Source organism: Lepidothrix coronata, unplaced genomic scaffold (assembly GCF_001604755.1).
Source record: "Lepidothrix coronata isolate B3197 unplaced genomic scaffold, Lepidothrix_coronata-1.0 Scaffold3, whole genome shotgun sequence".
NCBI lineage: Eukaryota > Metazoa > Chordata > Aves > Passeriformes > Pipridae > Lepidothrix > Lepidothrix coronata.
The window spans coordinates 10,179,360-10,200,743 of record NW_016690183.1 but is presented as its reverse complement, the minus strand read 5'-3'; the positions used below and the strand labels follow the sequence as shown (position 1 = coordinate 10,200,743).

Sequence of the window (21,384 nt, the reverse complement as noted above, 5' to 3'; positions counted from 1 at the left end):
GCATTTTGTCAATTTCTGTGAAATGTGAAGCAAAATAGTTGATTAGGAAATGAAAATACACCCATTCTAATAGCTGTATTTTTATTTAATGTATCCTTTTCTAGACAAAAGCTTTGATGATGAAGAGTCAGTGGATGGAAATAGGCCATCATCAGCTGCTTCAGCCTTCAAGGTTCCAGCACCTAAAAAGCCAGGAAATGCTCCAAACAGTGCAAGAAAGCCAGGATCAGCTGGTGGGCCTAAGGTTGGAGGTAATGTAAAGCAATTCAGATTCTAATCACTGTTCCCACAAACCTTGCCAGAGCAGGCACAAAACAGAGAACTTTGGAAGGTAATGTTTAATTCATGACTGCAGTATTTTTGCAGAGACAGAACAGTAAGGGACCCTGTTTTATGTAATTATTCAAATGTAAAGGTGTGTGCATGTCTGTCTGTTTTTGTGAGTGTACATTGAGCTTATAAAGGCCTCTCATAAATAAAATTAACATCTGGAGATAGCATTTGTGTTGGTGAAATGAATATATATATATATATATATATGGGTGTTTCTGCTGGAATCTATGCTACGCTTAATATATGTATAAATAAACTGTGAAATTCTGTAGTTGGTCTGTGTAGATGAAATTTTTACTGCAGGTCTGCACTGTTTCACGTGGCTGGAAAGGACTAGCCATCACCCACGGACCTCAACAGGGGTGTATATTACATCTGAATGACTTTTATTATTATTCCTTTAACTGTCAGAGTATTGTGAAATTGGTTGTGAAAGATAAAAAATGAAGGCCAAAACCCTTGTCAGGATTTTTTTGCGTGGTATAATTTCAAAGGAGTATAACGAAGAATGCTTACTAATTATGATGTTAGAACAGGGAAATCCGCAGTTTTTTAGGGCGGGGGTAATCTAACAAAAGCAACTGTTTACTGCTAAAGAAGTGACAGTTTTTTTGATGGTTCTTTTACACCTTCTGAAAAAAATACATAATTCAGTGGAAATACACCATACTTTAGGTGTGTCTTTTCTATGAATAAGTGGTTATTTCAGTAAGGGGTTTTTGTTAGAGTAATTTTTTCGTGTTCTTGTTCATGTAACGTTCCCAGATGTGATCTGCAAAGGAAAGATGAAATTTGAAAGAAGATCCACATGGCAAACAAGCTTTCTTAAGTAATTTCACATTACTAAGATATAGCTAATATTTTGACAATTTATTGTTTCTCAGTTGTGATCTTCAGAATTCCTAATAAATTGGAAAGATTTCCATAGGGTTGGATCAACACTGTCATAATATAACTGAGAATTGATAGCAGTATGAATCAGGAAACACCACCCAAAAGACTTTGTAAAGGAAATTATCTCTTTAAACTGATTCTTAATATTTATTGTTATTATTATTACACATAATAGTAGTAAGAGTAAGTAAATATAAATAAATAATATAATCTCCTTTAACCTGAAGCATGGTGGGTTTTGCATGCAAGACTAACATAGTACCAGAGCTGAATGCTCAGGATTCCTGTTTATTTCAGTATGCACTTATTTTATTAAATATAAATGGGTTGTAATGTTATCTTTTTTTTTGCATGTAGAGACTTTAGATTTACATGCTCAGCAGTAAAAACATGGAGATACAAGAGCAGGTGAGGGGAAATAGAATAACATGAACAGAATAACCACTCAACTGATATTTCAGTTTATCTAAAAATTCAGTAGTAAAGAATATTTTTAAAAACCCCAAAAATTATTACATTGGTTTTTCTCATTTTCCTATATTGCCAAACTTGAAAAAAATAAATTAAAAAATAAATAAGGACAAAATTTAAGCATGCCAAAACCAGACTACGTTGGTCATTCCTTGCTTTATACCATTTCCTTTCAACTCTGGAAAATACTGGGGAGTGTTTACATATGCATCTCTTTTTATTTTTATTATGTAGTATGTCTGTAGTCAGATTTTTGAAATATTTAGGTTTAAATATTAATATAGTGTTTACATATCCTGCATCTTCTAGCCTAATCAAGAACATTAGTGTAGATGCCAAATGTATTTCTTAAACAAGTCAATAATGTCATAGTCTCTCCCATAAGTGAGGAATTTCCTATAACAATATTCCTAGGAACATTGACAGTAGGTCAGGCAAGAGGTCTGTACAGTCCACTGTCCCATCTGACAGTGGTCAGAAATGGCTACTAGGGAAATGCACATGAATAGAGAAAATGTCTAGAAACACACTGTAATTACAGGGCAAAATGCTGAGTTTAAAAAGCTTTATTGCACAGAGAATCATGGTCTTCGAAGAGTCTGGTTAGGGCATCCTGTTCTGCTTATCTTAGGACTTTAGGGATATTTGACTACAAACAAACCTTGATGCTCTTTCATAACCACTTTCTGTAGGATCTACTTTTCAGGTGCCTAAAGGACACCTGAGATTTTTCTCCATCCTCAAAATTGCCATCTCTGTCGAGTAAACGTATAGTTCAGGAAGTTGTCTGTACTTGCTGATTTCTTAAGGCTCTGCCGTATCCTCGAGTCCCAAATCCTTCTGCTCACCACTGCATTCCAAGTCTATAGTGAGTGGGTGTGTCATTTCTCGCCTTTCCCTCATGAGCACTGGTTGGGTATTTCAAGTTTCCAGTGCTCACCTCCTGCTTCTGCCACCTGTTGGTCCTGCTTGTCAGTTTTCTCCGACTCTTTCGTATATCCATGAATCCATATTCAGAAGTCGCGGTTCACCTTCGGAGAAAGAAGTAGCAGCAGCTCCGTGAACTGTGTTGATTTTTCTTTCCTTTTCACAGAAATCTCCCAAGTCGTGTCAGTGACCAGCAGTTGAATCAAGTCCTTCGCTTTTCTTCAGACTTCTGCAACCAGGCAGAATTTAGCAGAGGTAGAAATTGAGCTGAGCATAAGCTGAGATTATTGCAAGTTCCATTCATTTAAACTGCCTTTTACATTCCAAAGATTCTTTTCCTAGGATGTTGATTTACAAAAATGTCTTTTCCTATCAGCTGTAGGTGACAATAAAGTAACAGCTTTTTCCTGTCTCCTAAAGGGAGTGGAGGCTATCTTGTCTTGAGGCTGAGCAAATTAAACCCCTTAGCCATGCTGTTTGCTTTCTTGCCTGCTGACACCTCCTAAACTACACCTCAGATGCACGTGTGCTTGGCTTTTCATTATATACTCCATGGAGAAGTTTCTTACTGAAGAAATGGATAATTCTACCACTGCCCAGATACTCTTTTGAAGTGGAAGGACCCATCCAATATGCAAAATAAGAATTTTTCACTGTGTTGGGCACTTCTCGTTTAATGTAGGAAATGCACTTTGGTGACATGGGAAGTGCAAAGTCATTGTCCAGGAAGGCAGGTAAAACAGGTATGTACCTGAGCACTAGCAATGTCCTGCTTGGGCTGGAACTCTCTCTTCTCGTGCTGGGAATGATGCTGCAAGACATTTTCCTGTTGACAGTGGGGATGGGAGAGGTTGTAGAACTGGCAGGTGTGATCAAGCCTGTGGAACACAGCTTGCCAGAGAAGTATCAGAGCAGGCAGCTGTAGTGGGAGTAAGGAGTCCAGTAGGCTGTTTCTCCTCTGACTTTACTGCTTGGAGGTGTTCAGACACTGACCTTCTTGCTAGTGATGAATGAGAAGTAATAAGTCTTCCACTTAATGGACAGTGCTTTGTTTGGCATATTTCTTATTCCATGATCAATACACTTCCCCAAGTTAGTCCTTTGCCAGGAAGCACACAGCAGATCTACTTACTTCTGACACACTTGCTTTCAACTCTTCATTCAAGTGGCAGAGCCTCTGGAAATACACACTCTGTGTGTTCTGCCCTTGCAGAAATGGATACTCCTGGGCTTTTTCTTGGCAGTATGGCAAGCAGCTTTTCGATTGTAAGGGGTACACCATAATTTACAGTAGGAAAGGACTTCAGTATGTCAGCCAAATGAGCTCTATTCCTATCCCTGTGCTGTTTGAGATCTCTTATAGGTCTTTGGCAAGTTCTCTTGAAAATGTAAGATCCCTGTTCCAAGTCTTCTAGGGAATTGCTTGCTTTCATACTGTTCGGAAGCTTTATATAATCTAGATGTTAATAGGAAACCTCAGTCTGTGCCTCAAGAGGAAGTCTGGCCTCCTCTCTTTTTGCAAAATGTAACTTTAAGTCATCAGTTTTTAAAATTGATTAAATATAGGAATGGTGATAGTTCAACAGAGCCATGTGGCATTTGGAAGAAATGCTTGCTGATGAAACCCAACCATGACAGAAGTTTGTATTAACTTTCTGTTGTGTTTTTTATGACAACTTCTCTAGGACTGGAATGTTATTCTTAGTGTTGTAGTTTTAAACAAGGTGAACTTTATACTTTTTGCAGTTGTTTTCAGTAGGAAGACACTGCATGATGTATTTTAATCTATGGTTCATTGGCTTTTTTAAACCTCTAGTGTATTGGTGAACTGGCATTATTATACATTACTTCCTGTTTCACACTAATAACATTGTTATGCTTTTTGAAACAACCTGTGTTGCTGTAGGATGAATCATCCAGAAACAAACCAGCGAAGGGGACGCTGTTCATTTAAATTTCAGAATTATTGTAACTGCTGTTTAAAAAGATAATTTTGGAGTAAGAATGTTGTTGATTCCAAGTGTGAAGTATATGAAGTGAAACCCAAAGGACATACATTTTTATTGGTTTTATTTTTTTAAAAAAGTGTGCATAAAAAAAGCTTTTTTTTTATTCCCCAACATAAAAATTGTGATGTTGCCACCTTATCTTAAACTGTTCAAAGGATCTGATCTGTAATGAAAACTGCAGCTATGCCAGTTTGAGGTTTAATGCTGGCATTATTTGAAAGGATTTCGTTTTAGAATGGTCTTAATTCTTAAAGTTAGGAAAAAAAGTCCCTTTAAACTTGATGATTGCCAAAAAGACATTAAAAATATCTCCTTTTAGGTAGAAATCAAGTAACTGGAAAACTTTGGTGAACCAGGTGAACAGTCTTGGCAAAAGAAGGCTGTGAAAACTATAGTAACACCGTCCATGTTTTACGTAACTGCAGGAACTGAAGGAAACTATTCCAAATTCTTTGCTTTTCTTTTAGTTCTGTTTCCTAGTAGAAGACATTTTGAAGCATTTAGAGGCTTTAGTAGGAAACAATTTAATTGGAAAGGCTCTGCATAAAACAGATGTGATACTGAAAAATAGATAGGTGAGATCTTAGCCAGTTGAAGTTAACCTCATTAAAACTACATACTGTAGTTAAGAAACATTTGTGTTAAAAGAGCTTCAATAATTATGGAAGTGTAAATACAAATTGTTAATGAATAGACTTGAAACAAGATAGACTCATGCTCTCTGTATCGATTGTCTCCAGACTCAAGAAGAGGGTTCTGTCTTTACTAAATAAAGGCTTTGTAGTAATCAATGCTCACAGGGGTTTTATAACTTATAAGTTCAGGGGTCTTTCCTCTATTATTTGTTTAACCCTCATTAAGTGATTTCCAAAGTGCTGTATTTGTCATATGAAATAAACTAGGATTCTTTTTTACCATACTGGTCCTTTGTGTGTCATAAATCTACTTTGAAGTGATATTGGTCAGCAAAGCATCCCTGACATTCTGTGGTACTTGGTTTCCTTTTTTGGTTTCCAGATTGTTGAGAAATTCAAGGATTTTTCTTCAAAATCCCAGCTGAAATCAGTCTTTTTGTCTTTCTGAGCAGCCTTGAGATTAGCCTTGGGTATCAGTCTGAATCACAGGATTTGCTACAGAATGCCTATTTGCTTACTTTCTCCCACAGTGAATGTCAATTAGCTTCCATCCCAAGGGATCCTTGCCCCTGGAATTGCTGGTTGCAATCCTGTAGTCACGAACTACAGCTATTTTAACCTAATCTGGAGGTCAGGGAAGTAGGAGGACTTCCAACTTTCCGGGTTCTCTGAGAGTTGTTGGATTTGTTGTTGTTAACGGCAGTCCAGGTTAGGGTTCTCTTGCACATGATTGGTGATCTGTTCCTGTTGGCCATTATAAATACTGTGCCATCACTGGGTTTTCCATTCCTGTGGCAGATGCCTTCTGTTGCAAGGGTATTGAAAAATCCACCTTAATGAGGAATCTGAATGAAGGTAAACATGATAAATTATAAATAGATATATGAATACACACCTATACATACACCTTCAGAAAATATGTATCCATAATACTGTTCATTAGTCTTTGTTTTTTATGTGTCACCCAAGTTCATACTACTGTATTTTGCACTTAATTTCTAGATGTTTCAATTAGATTGTAGGATTCATTATGCTGGTATAAACATGATACTGTATCAAATGGTCTTCTCTCAAAAGCTTCATAGTCTGGAGGTTGCCTTACAAATGGCTCAAATAGGGAGAGAGTAACAGTGGAGCACAAATAAAGAGATCTGGAGATAAGGGCACTCTAGAGTGTGCAGCCTGCTTTTGACATCTCTACCCTGTGTTCTGGTCCCAGACATCTTACTGGCAATTGTGGTCATACCAGACAGTGATGAGAATAAGGAAGGCAACCCACCCCTTGCTTAGTTGCTGACACTGAGTACTGATTTTTTCTGAAGCAGTAAGAAGGGGAAGCAATTTGTTTATGTTTTCATGTGGGTGAATCTAGAAGGAAAAAGAGGAAGGAGGGAGCGGGAAGATGGGCTGAAATCAGCTGACCCTGCCGCTTTGAGTCCTTATGGACTGTGAACTGTGTTGAAGAGTAGGCAAAGACAACCATTCCAAAACATTCCTGCATTGCTGCTTTGCAAAGTAGCAGGTGTGATTCCTCTTTATAGGGTGATGTGTCCATGTGTGGGAGAAGTGTCTGTAAAAAACCTGTTTCGTTTCTTTAGATTATTGTGTATGCTCTCAGAGAGAGAAGCAGGGAATGCAAGTTATTTTTGTAATGAAAGTATTTGCACCTATGGTGCAAATATTTTTTTTCCAACAAATAAATTTAAAATATATAGAAAAACAATACATTAAAATCAAGTCACTGACATCCTGTCTTGTCCTAGTGAACTTCTAGAAGTAAAAGATAAAGATGTGTTTTCTTGTAAAAATTGTAATTGTGTTGTTTGCAATGACAGGTTATGTGAATTCTAATTGTTCTTAATGCAGTATCTATTTAAATTGTTTCAGAAGAGAATGCACAAATGAGAAGTGATACCAGTAATGAAAATTCTGTTTTACTGTGACTATTACACCACACCTCCTCCAAAAAATTACGGTATCCCAAACCATTCTGTTTTGGCAACACAAATTACAGATCATACACATGAATTGTGTTCCTAGTTGTTCTCAGTAATTTCTGGAATACAAAATAATTAGTGCCATTTTCCCCATTAAGGTGTAAAACTAGGAATAAATTAAAATGTAAATAGGTAATTAGAAAGCTGTATTAAAAACTGAAAACAAGACTAATGCTATCATGTTCATAAAATTAGTATAACTTCAAAACTCACCTGTTGAAACTGGACGAACAAGCCAGGGTCTCAAATTTTGGTTATTTTAATTATTTATGAAAAATGAGTGCCAATAGAGAAAAGAAATACATGAGTGCCTTGAAAGATTACCACATGAGCGTGAACATTGTGCATGAGTTGAAAGATGACTGTATGAGCTTCCAGCTGAGTAGAAACCAACAATAATCAATTTGAGATAAGCCTAAAAGAAGTCAGGTGCCTGTATTCTTGCTTCTCATGGAACTGCTTTTTTTTCCTCCACATCCAGGGTTAGGTCTTACCTAATGTGTCCTGTCCAGACCTTGTACTAAGTAAAACACTATTAATTTTTCTGTTGTATAATTGTCTTATTTTTCTATGTGCTTGATAAATGCTTATAAATTGAATTGATCTCCACAGCATGCCTGTGAAGAGGTAGTATTAATAATCTTTTATTCTTATGAAACTGCGTACATCCAAATTGAGGCTAAAGTTGTTGAAACTGTGCATTCAGTATTAAGAATCAGCTTCAAATATTACTCACTAAGTTTCTCAGGGCATGTAATGCTCAATGCATAATTCCAGAGGTATGTTCATGCTCAAGAACAGCTTCAGATTTTAAGGTATGCATGCTAGTGTAGTCATCCTCAGTCCACATAAGAATTATTTTGTGCTTCCTTTTAGTACAGGAGGTCCTGTATTTGCTTCTGACTAAGATGTCACATCTCATGGGTTGAGATGTGCTATCCTAATAGTTGAACACTCGCACCACCTTTTTCCTTGTAGGCACAGCTGACTCCTAATTTCTGCTTGTCCCTCCTGCTCCTGTTCTTTCCTGTGTTGAGTAGTTGTATGGAGAGATCTGTTTAGCATCTCAGAGACAGCCCATTTACTTGTGTAGAAATTTCTGATCACGTGCAATGTCTCTGGAATGTTTCAATGAAACAGGCGCAGTACAGGTGGGATCTCTGGGGAAGTTCTCTAACCATGTCTGCCAGGTTTCTGACATAGGCAGAGGAAGTAACGAATACAAGGTATTGTCAAGGTATTTGAAGATATTTTGCTGTTTTGTTCAGTTTGTGCAGCTGTTCCAGCTTGAATGATTTTCTAGGTGCCTCAGGAACAATGACTTTTGGCATTGGAGGAGCTGAAGTGGACAAATCAGTTCAGAATGAATGTCAGTCACTGGGGATAAACATGACAGAATTCATCTGTTGGTTTCCTTAAAGTGAGCTTTCTAACAAATGCTTTTCTACTCTCCTCTAGTCTCTTGGTTATAACTTGAATTTTAGGCTAAGTTATTAAATCATGAACTGGAGTGATCTATGAGACCAGTATGTGTTCCTTTTGCTGTTTCTATCCTTCTCCTCTCTCCCCTATGTAAAGGTAGTAACTACTCTCAGACATATGTTTTTAGCAACTCAATAAGGTAATCTCCCTGTGAAGTTTTATTTGTGAGGTTTCTCTGGTAGACAAGGTGTATGCTTGCAGAAGCACTGGGAATATGGACAAGTTTATAATAACAGAGAGGTTTGGAGAATGGGCAGTTACTTGTTTGCAGATGCAGTTGTTGTTTTCTCAGAAAATGGATACAAGGCACCTGGATGAAAACTTTTGTCTAAAGTAGAATCACTGCAGCTTTTCATGGTTTGGTCTTCTCCAAAGTTTTACTGTCAGAACTGTGGCAATTAGCAGCACGCTCTGTTTCTTAACTTGTATAGCAAAGCCAGTAAGTGATGCTAACAGTTACACCAGAACAATTATTCATTGGCAGCTATAATTTATGGTGTCAGTAGAACTCAGTACTGGTTATTAAACTAACATAATTTTATCTAAATCTAATTATGTCCATCCTATAGGATTTACCAGTGTAACTATCTAAAAGTAAGTGCCTTGTTTAAAAGAAATCTTGTCTAATGTTGATCAGAGTGTTTTTTACTGGAGCAACTGCTACATCTTTGTTGCTCTGAAATGTTTTTCTATATTAAGCAGGAAAGCTGAAGGGATCTATACTAGACAACTCAGTCACCTGATGAAATTACACCTTTATGCTTCATATAGATATTTGAGACTGAAGAATAGTTATATGCTTGTTTTATGGAAGGTTTTAATTCAATTTTTCATTTAAAGTCCACAGATCAAACATGGAAATAAGAATATTTAGAACATTAGAATCTGTTAATATATCAAGGTGTGTATGTACAGTATATCAAATTGCTTTAGATAACTCAATTATTTAAAACATGAAGGGAATTTTCAAAAATTCTCAGTCTTCAGCCTCTTCTCCAGACATTTGGTTCCTGTTTTACAGAGGTAGATTTAAGAAAAGTGTTATTCTAGACTACTTTAGTAATTTTAGGATGCCTGGAAAGATAGATTCCTTACTAAGCTAGTGAGATTCAAGTCTGTCTGTACACGAGAGCTTTTATCAGAGACATTGTCTTAAAATTCACCCTTGCCATCTCAGAGAAGTTTACTCCCCTGTTTACTCCCAACAGATGCCATTATAAAAGTAAGCTGTCAGTTTTATCATGTAATAATAAGCCTGACCCAAGGATAAATGAGTAGATTTTGCAAAGACTATCTGAGAGCTACAGAAGATTCAGGAAACATCTCATTTTTTCTGCTATTCTAACAAACAGAATGTATATTCAGTGAAAATTAAATACGACCTTTGCATCATCTGCCCACTAGGACTGGGAACAGAATGTGGCTATTATTGTGAATACCACGCTGAAGAAACAATTACATTTTGTGTCTTTATCATTGGTAGGGTTGTTGTCATCTCTTATTTGTAGCTTGTGTGTGTACATTTGCATTTTTGTTTGTTTGGTTTTGTTTGGTGTCAGCACTTTCTTTAGATCCACACCTCGTGTTTAGTGGTAAAGGCTGTCCATTCCACCAGGTAGCCTTTGCAGTTGTCCTTCCTTGACTTCAGCCTGAGTACTGCTCTACTCCCCTCAGCCTATACTTAGACTTTCAGCAGTTGTACTTTTTAAGCTGCCTGAACTAATTTCCTTCCTTGTCTCCACTAACTCATTTGTATCCTGAGTCAGCCATTGGATTGTGCTGTCATGGTGTTTGTACGGCCCCACAGTGAAGCAGACTAGGGAACTTGCTCAGTGAAACTATTCATTTTGGCCAGTTTATTTTATTCTCAGTTTAGCCCCTCCCTGTTGTAACTTACTGTTCAGCTGTACTAGAGAATGAGAGAGGTCAGTAGGAGTGAGTGGGAGTTGCCAGTTAACCTATTATACGAAAAGCTGAGTAAGTACTTGAGCTTATCCTGTCCATTTATCCCACGCAGAGCTGAAGCTGCTGTCTGTTGCTAATTTACAGCTGATTGTATATTAACCTACAAAGCCAAAAGGGTAACAGTAGTTTTCTTTTTTCTTTGAAACCAGAATTAGCTGCATCTTTTGCTTCAGTCTCTGATAGACAAGAAATTAAGCTTTTGAATTAGCTGAGACAACGGTTTAGCTTTTTGTTGTCTTTCAGGAAAAAAAAAATGTAATCCCCATCGTTTTACTCTAGATGTGTTGCTCAGTAAGATGCTATTATGCAGTTAGAGATTTCAGAGGGATAAAAGACATCTGAGAAACAGTATCCTTTTCAAAGTTTACTAATGTTAAATTTGTGATGCATGTTGTATCAGAAAATAGTTAAAAAATTTTTAGGGAAGCATTTTGAGAAAAGCATTGGAACAAAAACTGAAAGGAAGTTTTAGAGTTTTTGTTACTGCTAAGTTTCTGTACCAGTTTTGAAATTCCCTTTTTTTCACTGGGGTATTTTTTGATTTGAAATTTTTGTCGAAAGCCCATAGAAGTAGAAAAAACCTGAATGGGACTAGTAAAGACATACTACCAAATACAGATTGAGCAAATTTTTTTGTGTGTTTTTAGGCCAGCACTTTTGTACTTTATTAAACAGTTAGACATGCTTTAATTAAACTGTTCTTCATTTCAAAACAAAAATACCAGTCCAGTATCACTCTCGATATCTTTCTTCTCCTATATGGTGATGTCTGATTGTTTTGTCATCCAGGAGGTACAGTGTTGTAGATACCAGTGGGGAGAGCATCAAGGCAGTAGAGCAAGCGAGCATTCCAAAGTTATTGTGATAAGTTGGAAGGATTTCAAATGTTTCAGTCTGAAGAGGGGAAGATCTCAACCACAGGAATTAACTCCTGGGTGAAAAAAATTATTTTGCAAAAGTGTGGGTAATTCCTTTGCTTGCATACTGCTGCATGATACAAAGACTCCCTGAAACAACATCTCAGCCTTGGCCATATTGATCAACATAACTGGTCTACTCTGGCCTCCAATTGGGAGGTCTGGAGACACACCATCTATAACACTGCTGATGCCTTTGAGAAAGCACGCAGGATCACTCTTGAGGAGAAAAGGCAACGCAGAAAGAATCGTGCCTTGCAGAATATACCACCTAAGGAGTCTTTCTGCTGTGCCTTTTGCAACCGGATGTGTCTATCTCATATTGGCCTTTTTAGCCACCAGCGCACTTGTAACAAATGTGGGTAGAGACCCTTCCCAAATCTTCGTTTGTGAAGCTTAGCCATGATGATGATGATGATGGTGCATGCATTCCTTTGCATGCTTTCTGGTGTTGAGTTATACTTAGTGCTGAACTCAGCCTTATGACTGGAATAAACTTTGTTCAAAAAAAAAAAGGACTCCTAGTGCCTTGCAAAATGTTAGAAATCCTTAAATTTAACTCATGAAAATGTCATCTCTCTTACCTCTCTACCCTCACCTCAGGAAGTGAGGAGTTTATTTTCTTTGCCTCCATTTCCAGACTCATTGAATTTAAGTTCAAAAACAAAACAAACACAAGACACGCACACACACCAAAAAAAAAAACAAAAAAGAAAAAAGGAGAAATCTAACAAAATTTCAAAACCAAACCCCCCCACAACTCCACTAATGAAACTCAGAGGGGCTTCAGCTGCTGGATTTCTTCCATATCAAGTCTGTCTGTTTCATTTGGTAGGTTCTTACCAGCTTCCTGAAGTAGAACTCAGGCTTGTGGGTCTCTCTAACTAGAGGGCTTGAAGGATAAGAATAAGTAAAGGTTATGAGTGAAGACTAACAAACTCTGTAGAGAAATGTCTTGGGTGTATTTTAGTTCCTCTCCTTTAAAGAATTTTTTCTTCTGTGTCTCAGGTGAGGGAAACACAGATTCAGTGGGCTAAGTCCAAAGACCAGGATAATGTAATTACCGAGTTGATGAGGCTCTGGATTTTAGCTATGTGCTGAGCACTTAAAGATGTTAAAAATGCAGTGGGATTAAAGCCCCTTAGAACTGTTTATAGTATTCTTGCCATTAGGAATGCAATGGCTGAACTTGTCCATATTTGGTCAAAGGATTATGTGTTCTGTGGGGAGCATTGAACGTGCACTATTGAGACGAAGGCATTAATGCTAGAGAGAGAGATCTAAGAAATTTATAATCACAAGCTTGGTCTGAGAAGGTAAGCAACAACAGCAACAAAACAGCTTATTAAAATATGTGTGTTCTGTCAGATGCATTGTTTTTGAGTCTGGAGGCAGTACTGCTGAAATGAGAATTTTCTAAAGCTCTGCTGTTGCTTTTGTGGAGGAGAGTCAAGCCTTACAAAAACATGAGAGGTTCTTTGAAGACATCTGCATGTGTGTGACTATTATGTTTCTTGTTAGCACAGTAAAATACTTTCTCCTGAACTGGGAAACAGAGGGTGGAGTTCTGTCATTTTTTTGATTAGTCTCTACAGAAACAGTGACTTGGTAAGCAGAATTGCTAAACATACCTCCAGGAGATCGGGAAGGGAAGGAAGAGATTGAATAGTATTTTTTTTCCTCAGGCAGTGTAGCCTTCTGACTTGTATACAACATGAAGAGAAGAAAGGTACATCATACTTTGTTTTGGTATGCATATGTGATCATGCAGCTGAGGAGAAAGATTAGTGAAATAGAAATGAAATGTAGTTTTACGGATAACTTTAAAAAAGTGTAACTGGCCAAAAATCCCACATAACCTTTTTTTACTACCAGGCAAAGATGTAATAAAACAATTTTCTGAGAGTATTAATTTCAAAGAAAAGTGGTTTTTGGAAGTGAACTAGTTGTTGACACTAAGGAAGTGCTGTGTGTCTTGACTATGTCAAATGGATTTTAAATAGTAGTCTGTCCCTTTTCCTTCTCTTTTTAAAGTAAAAAATTGTTATTCTTCACATAAAGAATTTTCTCTTATTCCTCAGGCTGCATTACTGGATGATGGTTTAGGTGCTAGATATATCTGTCAGGTAGCCCATGCTATTTTCTATTTTTAAAAGGGATGCTTTAAGGCAGACTAAAGACGACAACATCTACTTATTTAGTGAAGGCAACTTCATCCCCTTTTAATCTTTTCTTTATAAAATATAGGAGCGCGCTATGAATACTTGAAATCCAAACATTTTTTCCTGTATTTTTTATGTTCATGACCTATATGTGTCAGTTTGTAACATTTTACTTCTGTAGTTTATTCCCTTGCTAAAAAATTGGTAAGTGAAGGATGGGAATGCAAAGTAGTTGTTTTACTGCTGTAACAGAGGCATTTGTGTATTTATGTAACTGAATAATAAAACAGGACTTATATAAGCTTACTTTTCCATTTCTTTATCGCTGAGTATGTATTGCATATTGACTGTGATTGTTTTGGTTCTGTGAGACTTTCTTGGAAGCCAGAGTATTTGGGGAGGGACAGATGAGGTTGTGAACTGAGCATCTAAGTAGCTGTTTGTACCACCTAGTTTAGCATGGTGCCCTTGGGCCAAATTGCTTCTTTTCAAGGTTTCCACAAAATTCTGCTCTGACCGGGGCATTCTCCCTTTGAGGAGCTGTACAAGTTTGTGTGGCAGAAGGGTCTGTTCTGGTTGTAAACAGGATCTTTCTGTCTTAGTTTTTTTTTTAGCTGATCAGATACTTACGAACTTTATGGAAGGACTTGTTTCCTCTGCTCTGTGGAGGGAGGAGAAATAGGTGGTTATAACTTCTTCTTTCCCTTCTGGCTACCATTGGCAATTATGACAGATGGTGTTGGAGATAGACATGTAGAAGTGTGTTATGTACAGCATCTCTTTACAGCATCCTTGAGCTAAGACGGTCAAAATCTATTATATGTTCCTATGTCATACTGAAGGTACCATGTCCAAATTCTCTGACCCACAAAGGCATGTGGGAGATCTTGTTCTTCATAGGGTGTTGAGATCAGTTTGTCATCAAATTCGTAGTAGTAGTGGACCCTCGTGCTAGCAAACTATACATGTATACAAACACAGCAGACACAATTTCCTGCACTATAATTAGGAGATCAGGAACTGTTAACCATGAAATGTTTGAGTGCAGCCACTGAGAATGTGATTTTTTTCAAAAATTGCTACCTTTTTGTTCTAGTTGACCACTCAGCTTCCTAACTGCTTTTTCCATATGGTTTTTATTTGTTCTGTAATTAGTAAAATATGTGTCTTCTCTGCCTGATGCCTTCATTTCAACTGTGCTCTGCCAGCTAGGGACGACATTCTGCCATCTATCCTGTGGGCCTCAGTCTGAAAGAGACACTTGTTCCTGAGTATCCATATACTGCAAGAGATTGTTTTTCCTATCAAGAAAGAGGAAGTGTTCAGCTGGACTGATTATCTCCATGTAGTTAACCTGTTTTGTCATATTATCTTCCTAATGCAATTATTGAAGATATTTAAGGATTCTGCGAGGCTTCACCTTGTGAAGGAGTTTGGAGTTCTAGGCTTGTAGTGCAGCCTGGACTTGTTGACCTTTTTCTTTGATTTGATAGCAAACTTGAATGCATTTCTTTAAAAAGGGGCTTTTTTAGTCACTGGAGTCTTTGCAAGGAAGTAAAATCCAGACACTGTTTTCAAATTGTTTTCTTCTTTAGAGTTGTCTCAGTTTCTGCCCATGATTTTAATTAATTTTACAACCATATGTGTGAAACCAGCAGGTTACCAGTGTGAAACCAGCAGGTTACCAGTTAGTATTCTTCCTTGATCCTTTTACTGAGAATTTGGGCATCTTTGCCTGTTATGTGAGAACAGTTCCATCATGAGTGGTCTGAGAAGGCGGCTGCTAATCAGGGAAGTTCAGACCTTGCTCCAACACAAATTCTTTTCACTGTGTCTTTGCTTTCATTGTTGAAGTTCTTGTAGCTTTGAGAAATGTACCTCACACCTCTTAGCTCCTTGTGAGAATACTGGGAAACACCAGGCTACTACAGGATTGGCAAACAAAACATGTTTCCAATTAAACACAAAAATAAAAGTGATGAAGCCATTAAATTTGTAAAATTGGAAATCGATTGGAATTAGGAAAAAAGTTTGATTTTTTTTCTTATGGTGAGATCAGAGTTCAAGGTCTTGCAGTTCTGTACATGATGTGCAATTCTGCACAAGAATTCAGGATTTTTGTAACTTATGTTAAATGTCTGAAAGTAGGTATGGTGAAAGATGCTTATGTCAGTTTTAAAAACTTGATGGAGCTTACATACTGTTTAACAGTATTTTACATTTATTTAGGTTCCTCTAAAGAAGGAGGAGCTGGAGCTGTGGATGAGGATGATTTTATTAAGGCGTTTACAGATGTTCCTACTGTACAGGTAAGATGCTGTGTATATTCGTGTTTGTTTTCAGAAATATACTATTTGCAATATCTGTTAGCCTGCTTTTGAAACTTCTGTAATTTTACAGTGTTCTAAGTAGGTGTCATTACTTTTACTTCTTCCTGAATTTACAGTCTCCATGGAAAGGCCTTTACTTTTTCCAGTTAGTTACCGAAAAACCCCGCCTTTTCTTTACTGTTCTACAAATCATTATCACATTGTATAAAATCCATTATTATTTTTCTTAATCTTTTCAAGGGAACTACAGAAAATAATTGTGTGTTTTAATAAGAAAAAGATTTACATAACATTTGGAAGTTTTAGGGCTGCAATTTCAAGGGATAATCAAGTAATAATAATAGAGGCAACTAATTTATAAAGCAAGAGTTGTATTTTCAAATGTGCCTGAATTGAAATGATGTGTGTCTGGCATACATGTCCTCATTCTAGCAATATTTTAAAACATGAAATCTAGTGCCTTATTTTCATACTAATGAACTTACTGGATTCTGAGTTCTTAATTGAAAGATCACATTTTAATTTCTATTCTTTAAGCGTGGGAATTGCACATATTTGGTACTTTCACACAGTTGAGTCATTTAACATACGTGTAGTTTCCTAGACCTATTTTGAATAAGTTTTCCTTGAGCAGCTAAGGTGTGGAAGGCAACCAAAAATTAAGTAAGCCATAGTTCCCAAACAGCAGAAGGATTTTGTAAGACTTTCTTTTCTTGATATGCACTTCTGTTCTATTTTTATATCCCAAGATGATAGCATAGTTATTTGCTAGATCTCCTTCTGCAGGCAGAAATACTGTCTGCTTTCATGAAGGAACACTCAATCTCCATGATCCCTGTCACATAAAGGAAATCTTTGTCTTACAGTGTAAGAACTTTATGTTTCTTTGACTCTTCAGACTGTGTTAAGAATTCTTTGGAGGACAAAAACATGCAGCTCTTAATATTATTTATCCCCATTATGTTAAACAGAACCATATTCAACAGTACAGAGATTGTGATGCTTGTAGTCCAGTGCCTTAGTATTTGCAGTCCCAAGCAGAGTTCTTTAATCACTCAGGCTGGTTAATAACATTGCAAGAACAAAAGTGGGGTGATCAACACATGTGATTTTCTGTCTGACTGCTGGATGGCCTGGGAAGGTAGATCATTCCCTAAACTGCAAGAGATAAAGGAGAAAGACACATTTGTCTTTACTAATCTACCCTTAGTTGAATAGGAGGCAGGGGAGAAATGTGTAACTGACTCCAAAATAACATATTTTTTTTGTGGTTGAGAACGCAAGGAAAAAAATGTGACTTTTTTTTTTTTTTAGTGTCTTTAGGAGTAATGACTTTGTACTGTCCAACTTCATGCTTCTGGTTGTGGACAATCTCTGATCTTTCAAAAAAGAAAGACAGGTTCCATGTTCTGAGACCATGTTAATTACAAAGGAAATTTCCATATTAGACCTGTAAAGAAAGAATGTTTATGCCCTGTAATTTTCCAAGCTATTCTAAAATCAAAGGAAACTTGTTAGACAGCATGGAAAAAGGGAGTTTGTACGTTACTAGGCCCATTCCTGTGTACCTTCTGTTTTCATTACATTTATGGTTGTCAGTAGTGTGTTCATTGAAAGAAAGGAAACTATGTTATGGAAAACCAGATCCAACTCTGGATTAAGTGCATCTGGATTAATCAAGTAAATAGAGATTACTTACAGTCTATGTTTTAAGTAATTCTTAAAAGCCAATGGTAGATCTGACTTTCCAGTAAGATGTTCCTATGCCTACTCATCGTTTTTTAGGAATATCGTATTGTTTACTCATACCTAGTTTTTAATCCCTGTATTGAAAATACTTTCCACCTGTATAGTTATTACTCTTACTTGTGTCTAAGCTTTTAATTTGTCTGTCTTTGATGTTGCACTTAGCTTCAGTGATGCGTGTGTATGTTGCCCTCTCATGGATAGCAGCAGTTACAGCGAAAATGGGTGATTTTCAGATGTAGTCTGGTGGATCTGTGTTCCTAAAAGAGAAGTATTGTGGTGACGGGATTGTGCCTTGTATTTAAGATTACAGCTATGATGTTTTTACAGCTCTGTTTGTTTGTCATTGCTGAAACTGAAGAAAATTCTGTGTTCACATTATTAGGAGTAACTGACATGAAGAGCTAAAATATGTTTTATAGAAGTCTGATGTGGGAACTTAGGAACAAAACATGCATTATGTCATTGCCTGAGCACATAATTTCATCTTGGCCTTCTAAAAGCATAATTAATGAAGGTCAGGGATGAAAGAAATTATTAAAATATTGCCTTTTATTCCTATGAAATTAAAATAGGTATGGACAACCTTGACAAATTGGGATTTTTCAGCGGAATTACGGTTGTCATGACAAGATAAAATTATACCATTTATTAAATTCCTCATTATTATGCCAATTTCAATATGCCTAGGTCCAGTACTGTTTGTGCCAGGTAATTATGGAAAAAATTAAATTCTTTGTCTAGGAATGCTTAGAGTGTGGACATAAACCCATTGTATATGTTGCTTCTGTGTTTGTCCATTGCCTAGCATGTTTTAATCTTGCAGCCGTTACTATAAAACATGGTCTCTGATGACACACAGGCTGACAACAAAAAAGTCCTATTTTCAGGGTTTGCTCACTGAAACTGTTTGCAAAAGGTGTTTGTACCATGACCAGGACTTCAGACTAAGTTTTGAATGTGTATTAAACAGACTTTAGTTAGATGACACCAAAAGGTGTGGTCCTGCTTCCCTTCTTGTTACACTTCATTTCTTTATGAGAAGTTGACAGAAATGCTGAGTTGCCAGAGAAATTTTTGCCTTTACACTTGTAGGGATGAGCTTTTTCTATGTTAAAGCTCTGAACTGAGAAGGTGAATGTCCAGGTAGGTGATGGTAAAGAGAGATCCTGAGGAGGTTGAATCATGTCACGAATTCTGATGACATTAAATGTCGGTGTAATATGAAGTTGCATCTTGAGTTAACCAGTGACTAGTCCATTATATTTTTAAAGAAAAATAAAAATTTTCTTTCATAATGAAAATTTAATTTGATAAAATACTTACTGACACACATATAATACTTATTTTTAAGAGTATGGTACTTACAGAATTAGTGTTAGAGTAAACTAGGGTTGTGTAACAACTACTAATAAGCTGCCAGTATACACAAATATATTAAATGGTGACACAAAACTCATATTTGATTTTGTCAGCAGTGTAGTAGAAAGTCTTGTTACGCTTGGACCCACAGTTGTCATTAAGTCATTTGCTCATTTTAAATAAGTTATGCATCAGATGTTTAATGACTTCCAATCAAGAAGAAAACAGTAATCATAAGAACTAGCTTTCTAGTTTTTATGGATGCAGTCACTAGAAATAGCTTTCTAGTTTTTGTGTAGAACTGCAGAGCTGCTGCTACAGTGTACCTTGGAAAAGCTCACAGAGCTGTGTGGTAGTAAGAATTTCAGTTTTGATGGTAAAGCCTGTTCAGAAATTGTTTTCTGTGTGGTAGTAAAGGTGGCCTGGGTATACTAATAGGTCTGCTTCTGAAGAGATTTCTGCTCTGTTTATCCTATAAACCCAATATGCAGGTGGTTTAGAGTATGGATGTCTTTCATCTCCTCCATGTTCTGGCATGGAATACAGAGGCCTCCATAACCATTGGAAATGCATTGGAAAAAAGTAGATTGCAATAGAGTCAAGGTCCCTTATCTTCTCTAAGTTAAAATCATTGGATATGCCCAGGAAACTGGAGAACTAGATTGTGTTTGGAATAACCCTTGTAGTAATTTGAAGTTGCCTGGGAAAATAATATGTTTTATAGAAAATAATCATTTAGCTTAACTGTAGAGCAGAAGAAAGACATTCCCTCTTTTTTACTGTAAAATAAAAGACCCATATATACATGCAGAAAACTATGTGTTCAAAAGACTAGTGTCAAAACTCTTCAGCAATTCATACAAAGCCAGTTGTCCTAACCACTGACCCTTGTTTCTCCTATGTGCTCTTGCACGTGCAAAAGTCATGTCTTGTACTTAAACAAATAATGAGGGAGCATCAGGCCCTATTATGTAGGTGCTGTGTAGGTTACCATGCTGGGCTCCAGGTTTCACTGTAGAAAGGTATGAGTTTCCTTGAAGTCCTCACCTCTATGTGGCTGCCCCATGTGAATGTCTTGAATGTGTCTCAGGTGACCCCAGATGCTTGTGTATGGGCAACTGAGTTTTGCCCAGTAAATTTTAAATGTATGTAAAAACCCTTTCCATCCAAAAAATTGGCAGTGTTTAGCTGAGAGTATGTGTCTTGAAAAAAGCTCTGGCCAAATTAAGTTTTGGGTTTGTAATCTGCATCACATCCTCTTAAACCTCTTCTCAAACTAGGGAAAAAAAAAACAAACCTTTAGATTTGACATATGCAGAAAAAAGCATCCTGTGACTTACATCCAGGAGAATAGAAGGGAAGTCAGTTTATTTGACAATAATATGTTTACATGGCAAGGTTATTTTTTTTCTTCTCTTCTTTAGAAATCTGCTCTTGTGCAGTTACCAGTAGTGCATTAATTCATGTTTTAACAAATAGTGACTGTTGCATGATTAGATTGTTCAGGCTTCAATTTTGATGGTCTTACTGTGTAGCAAGAATTCTGACTAGAATACTCCTTATATTTATTTACTGACTGTATAAATTAATAGATTATAATCTTGAAGTAACAATATATAAAGAAGCTGTGGAAGCCTTAATTTTTTTTTCTGACAAATTTTTATTTTCTGTTGACTCACAGCCCAGTTAGGTCCTCAGAGAGCCATGCACTCTTGTAATGCAGAAGAGAGCCCCTGCTCCAAAAGAGTTGCATTGGGTTAAAATGTTGGTCGTTTCACAATGGTGAAAGGTAAAATCTTGAGGAAAATGTTACTTTTTCAGCTTTTCTTTTAATGATATTCAGTACTCAGTTATATTTTTACGGATTTCTCTTAAAATGTCTATTTATACCTCTTACAAAGTTCTCTGGAACTTTTGGGGGAAGATTTTCAGAATTAGAATTGTATTTTCAGTCTTCTCAAGCTATTTTCCTTCATCTGGTTACCTGGACTATTAATATGAATTTTCTGATTTTTTTTTCTTAATACCTCAGATCTATTCTAGTCGAGAACTTGAAGAAACGTTGAACAAAATCAGGGAAATTCTCTCAGATGACAAACATGATTGGGATCAACGAACTAATGCGGTAAACTTTTTATCTGGTTTCAGGTTTGG

At 36.7% G+C, this 21,384-nt stretch overlaps 1 protein-coding gene across 34 annotated transcripts in view; it reads left to right on the top strand.

Moving 5' to 3' along the window:
* CLASP2 (cytoplasmic linker associated protein 2) overlaps window positions 1-21,384 on the top strand; it is a 152,244-nt gene that overhangs the window by 62,462 nt on the left and 68,398 nt on the right. For all 34 annotated transcript variants that reach the window (XM_017820818.1, XM_017820723.1, XM_017820691.1 and 31 more), the window contains 3 exons: window positions 105-251; window positions 16,022-16,101; window positions 21,263-21,355. In XM_017820818.1, the coding sequence (XP_017676307.1) occupies window positions 105-251; window positions 16,022-16,101; window positions 21,263-21,355 (320 nt within the window). The remainder of the gene's footprint in view (window positions 1-104; window positions 252-16,021; window positions 16,102-21,262; window positions 21,356-21,384) is intronic.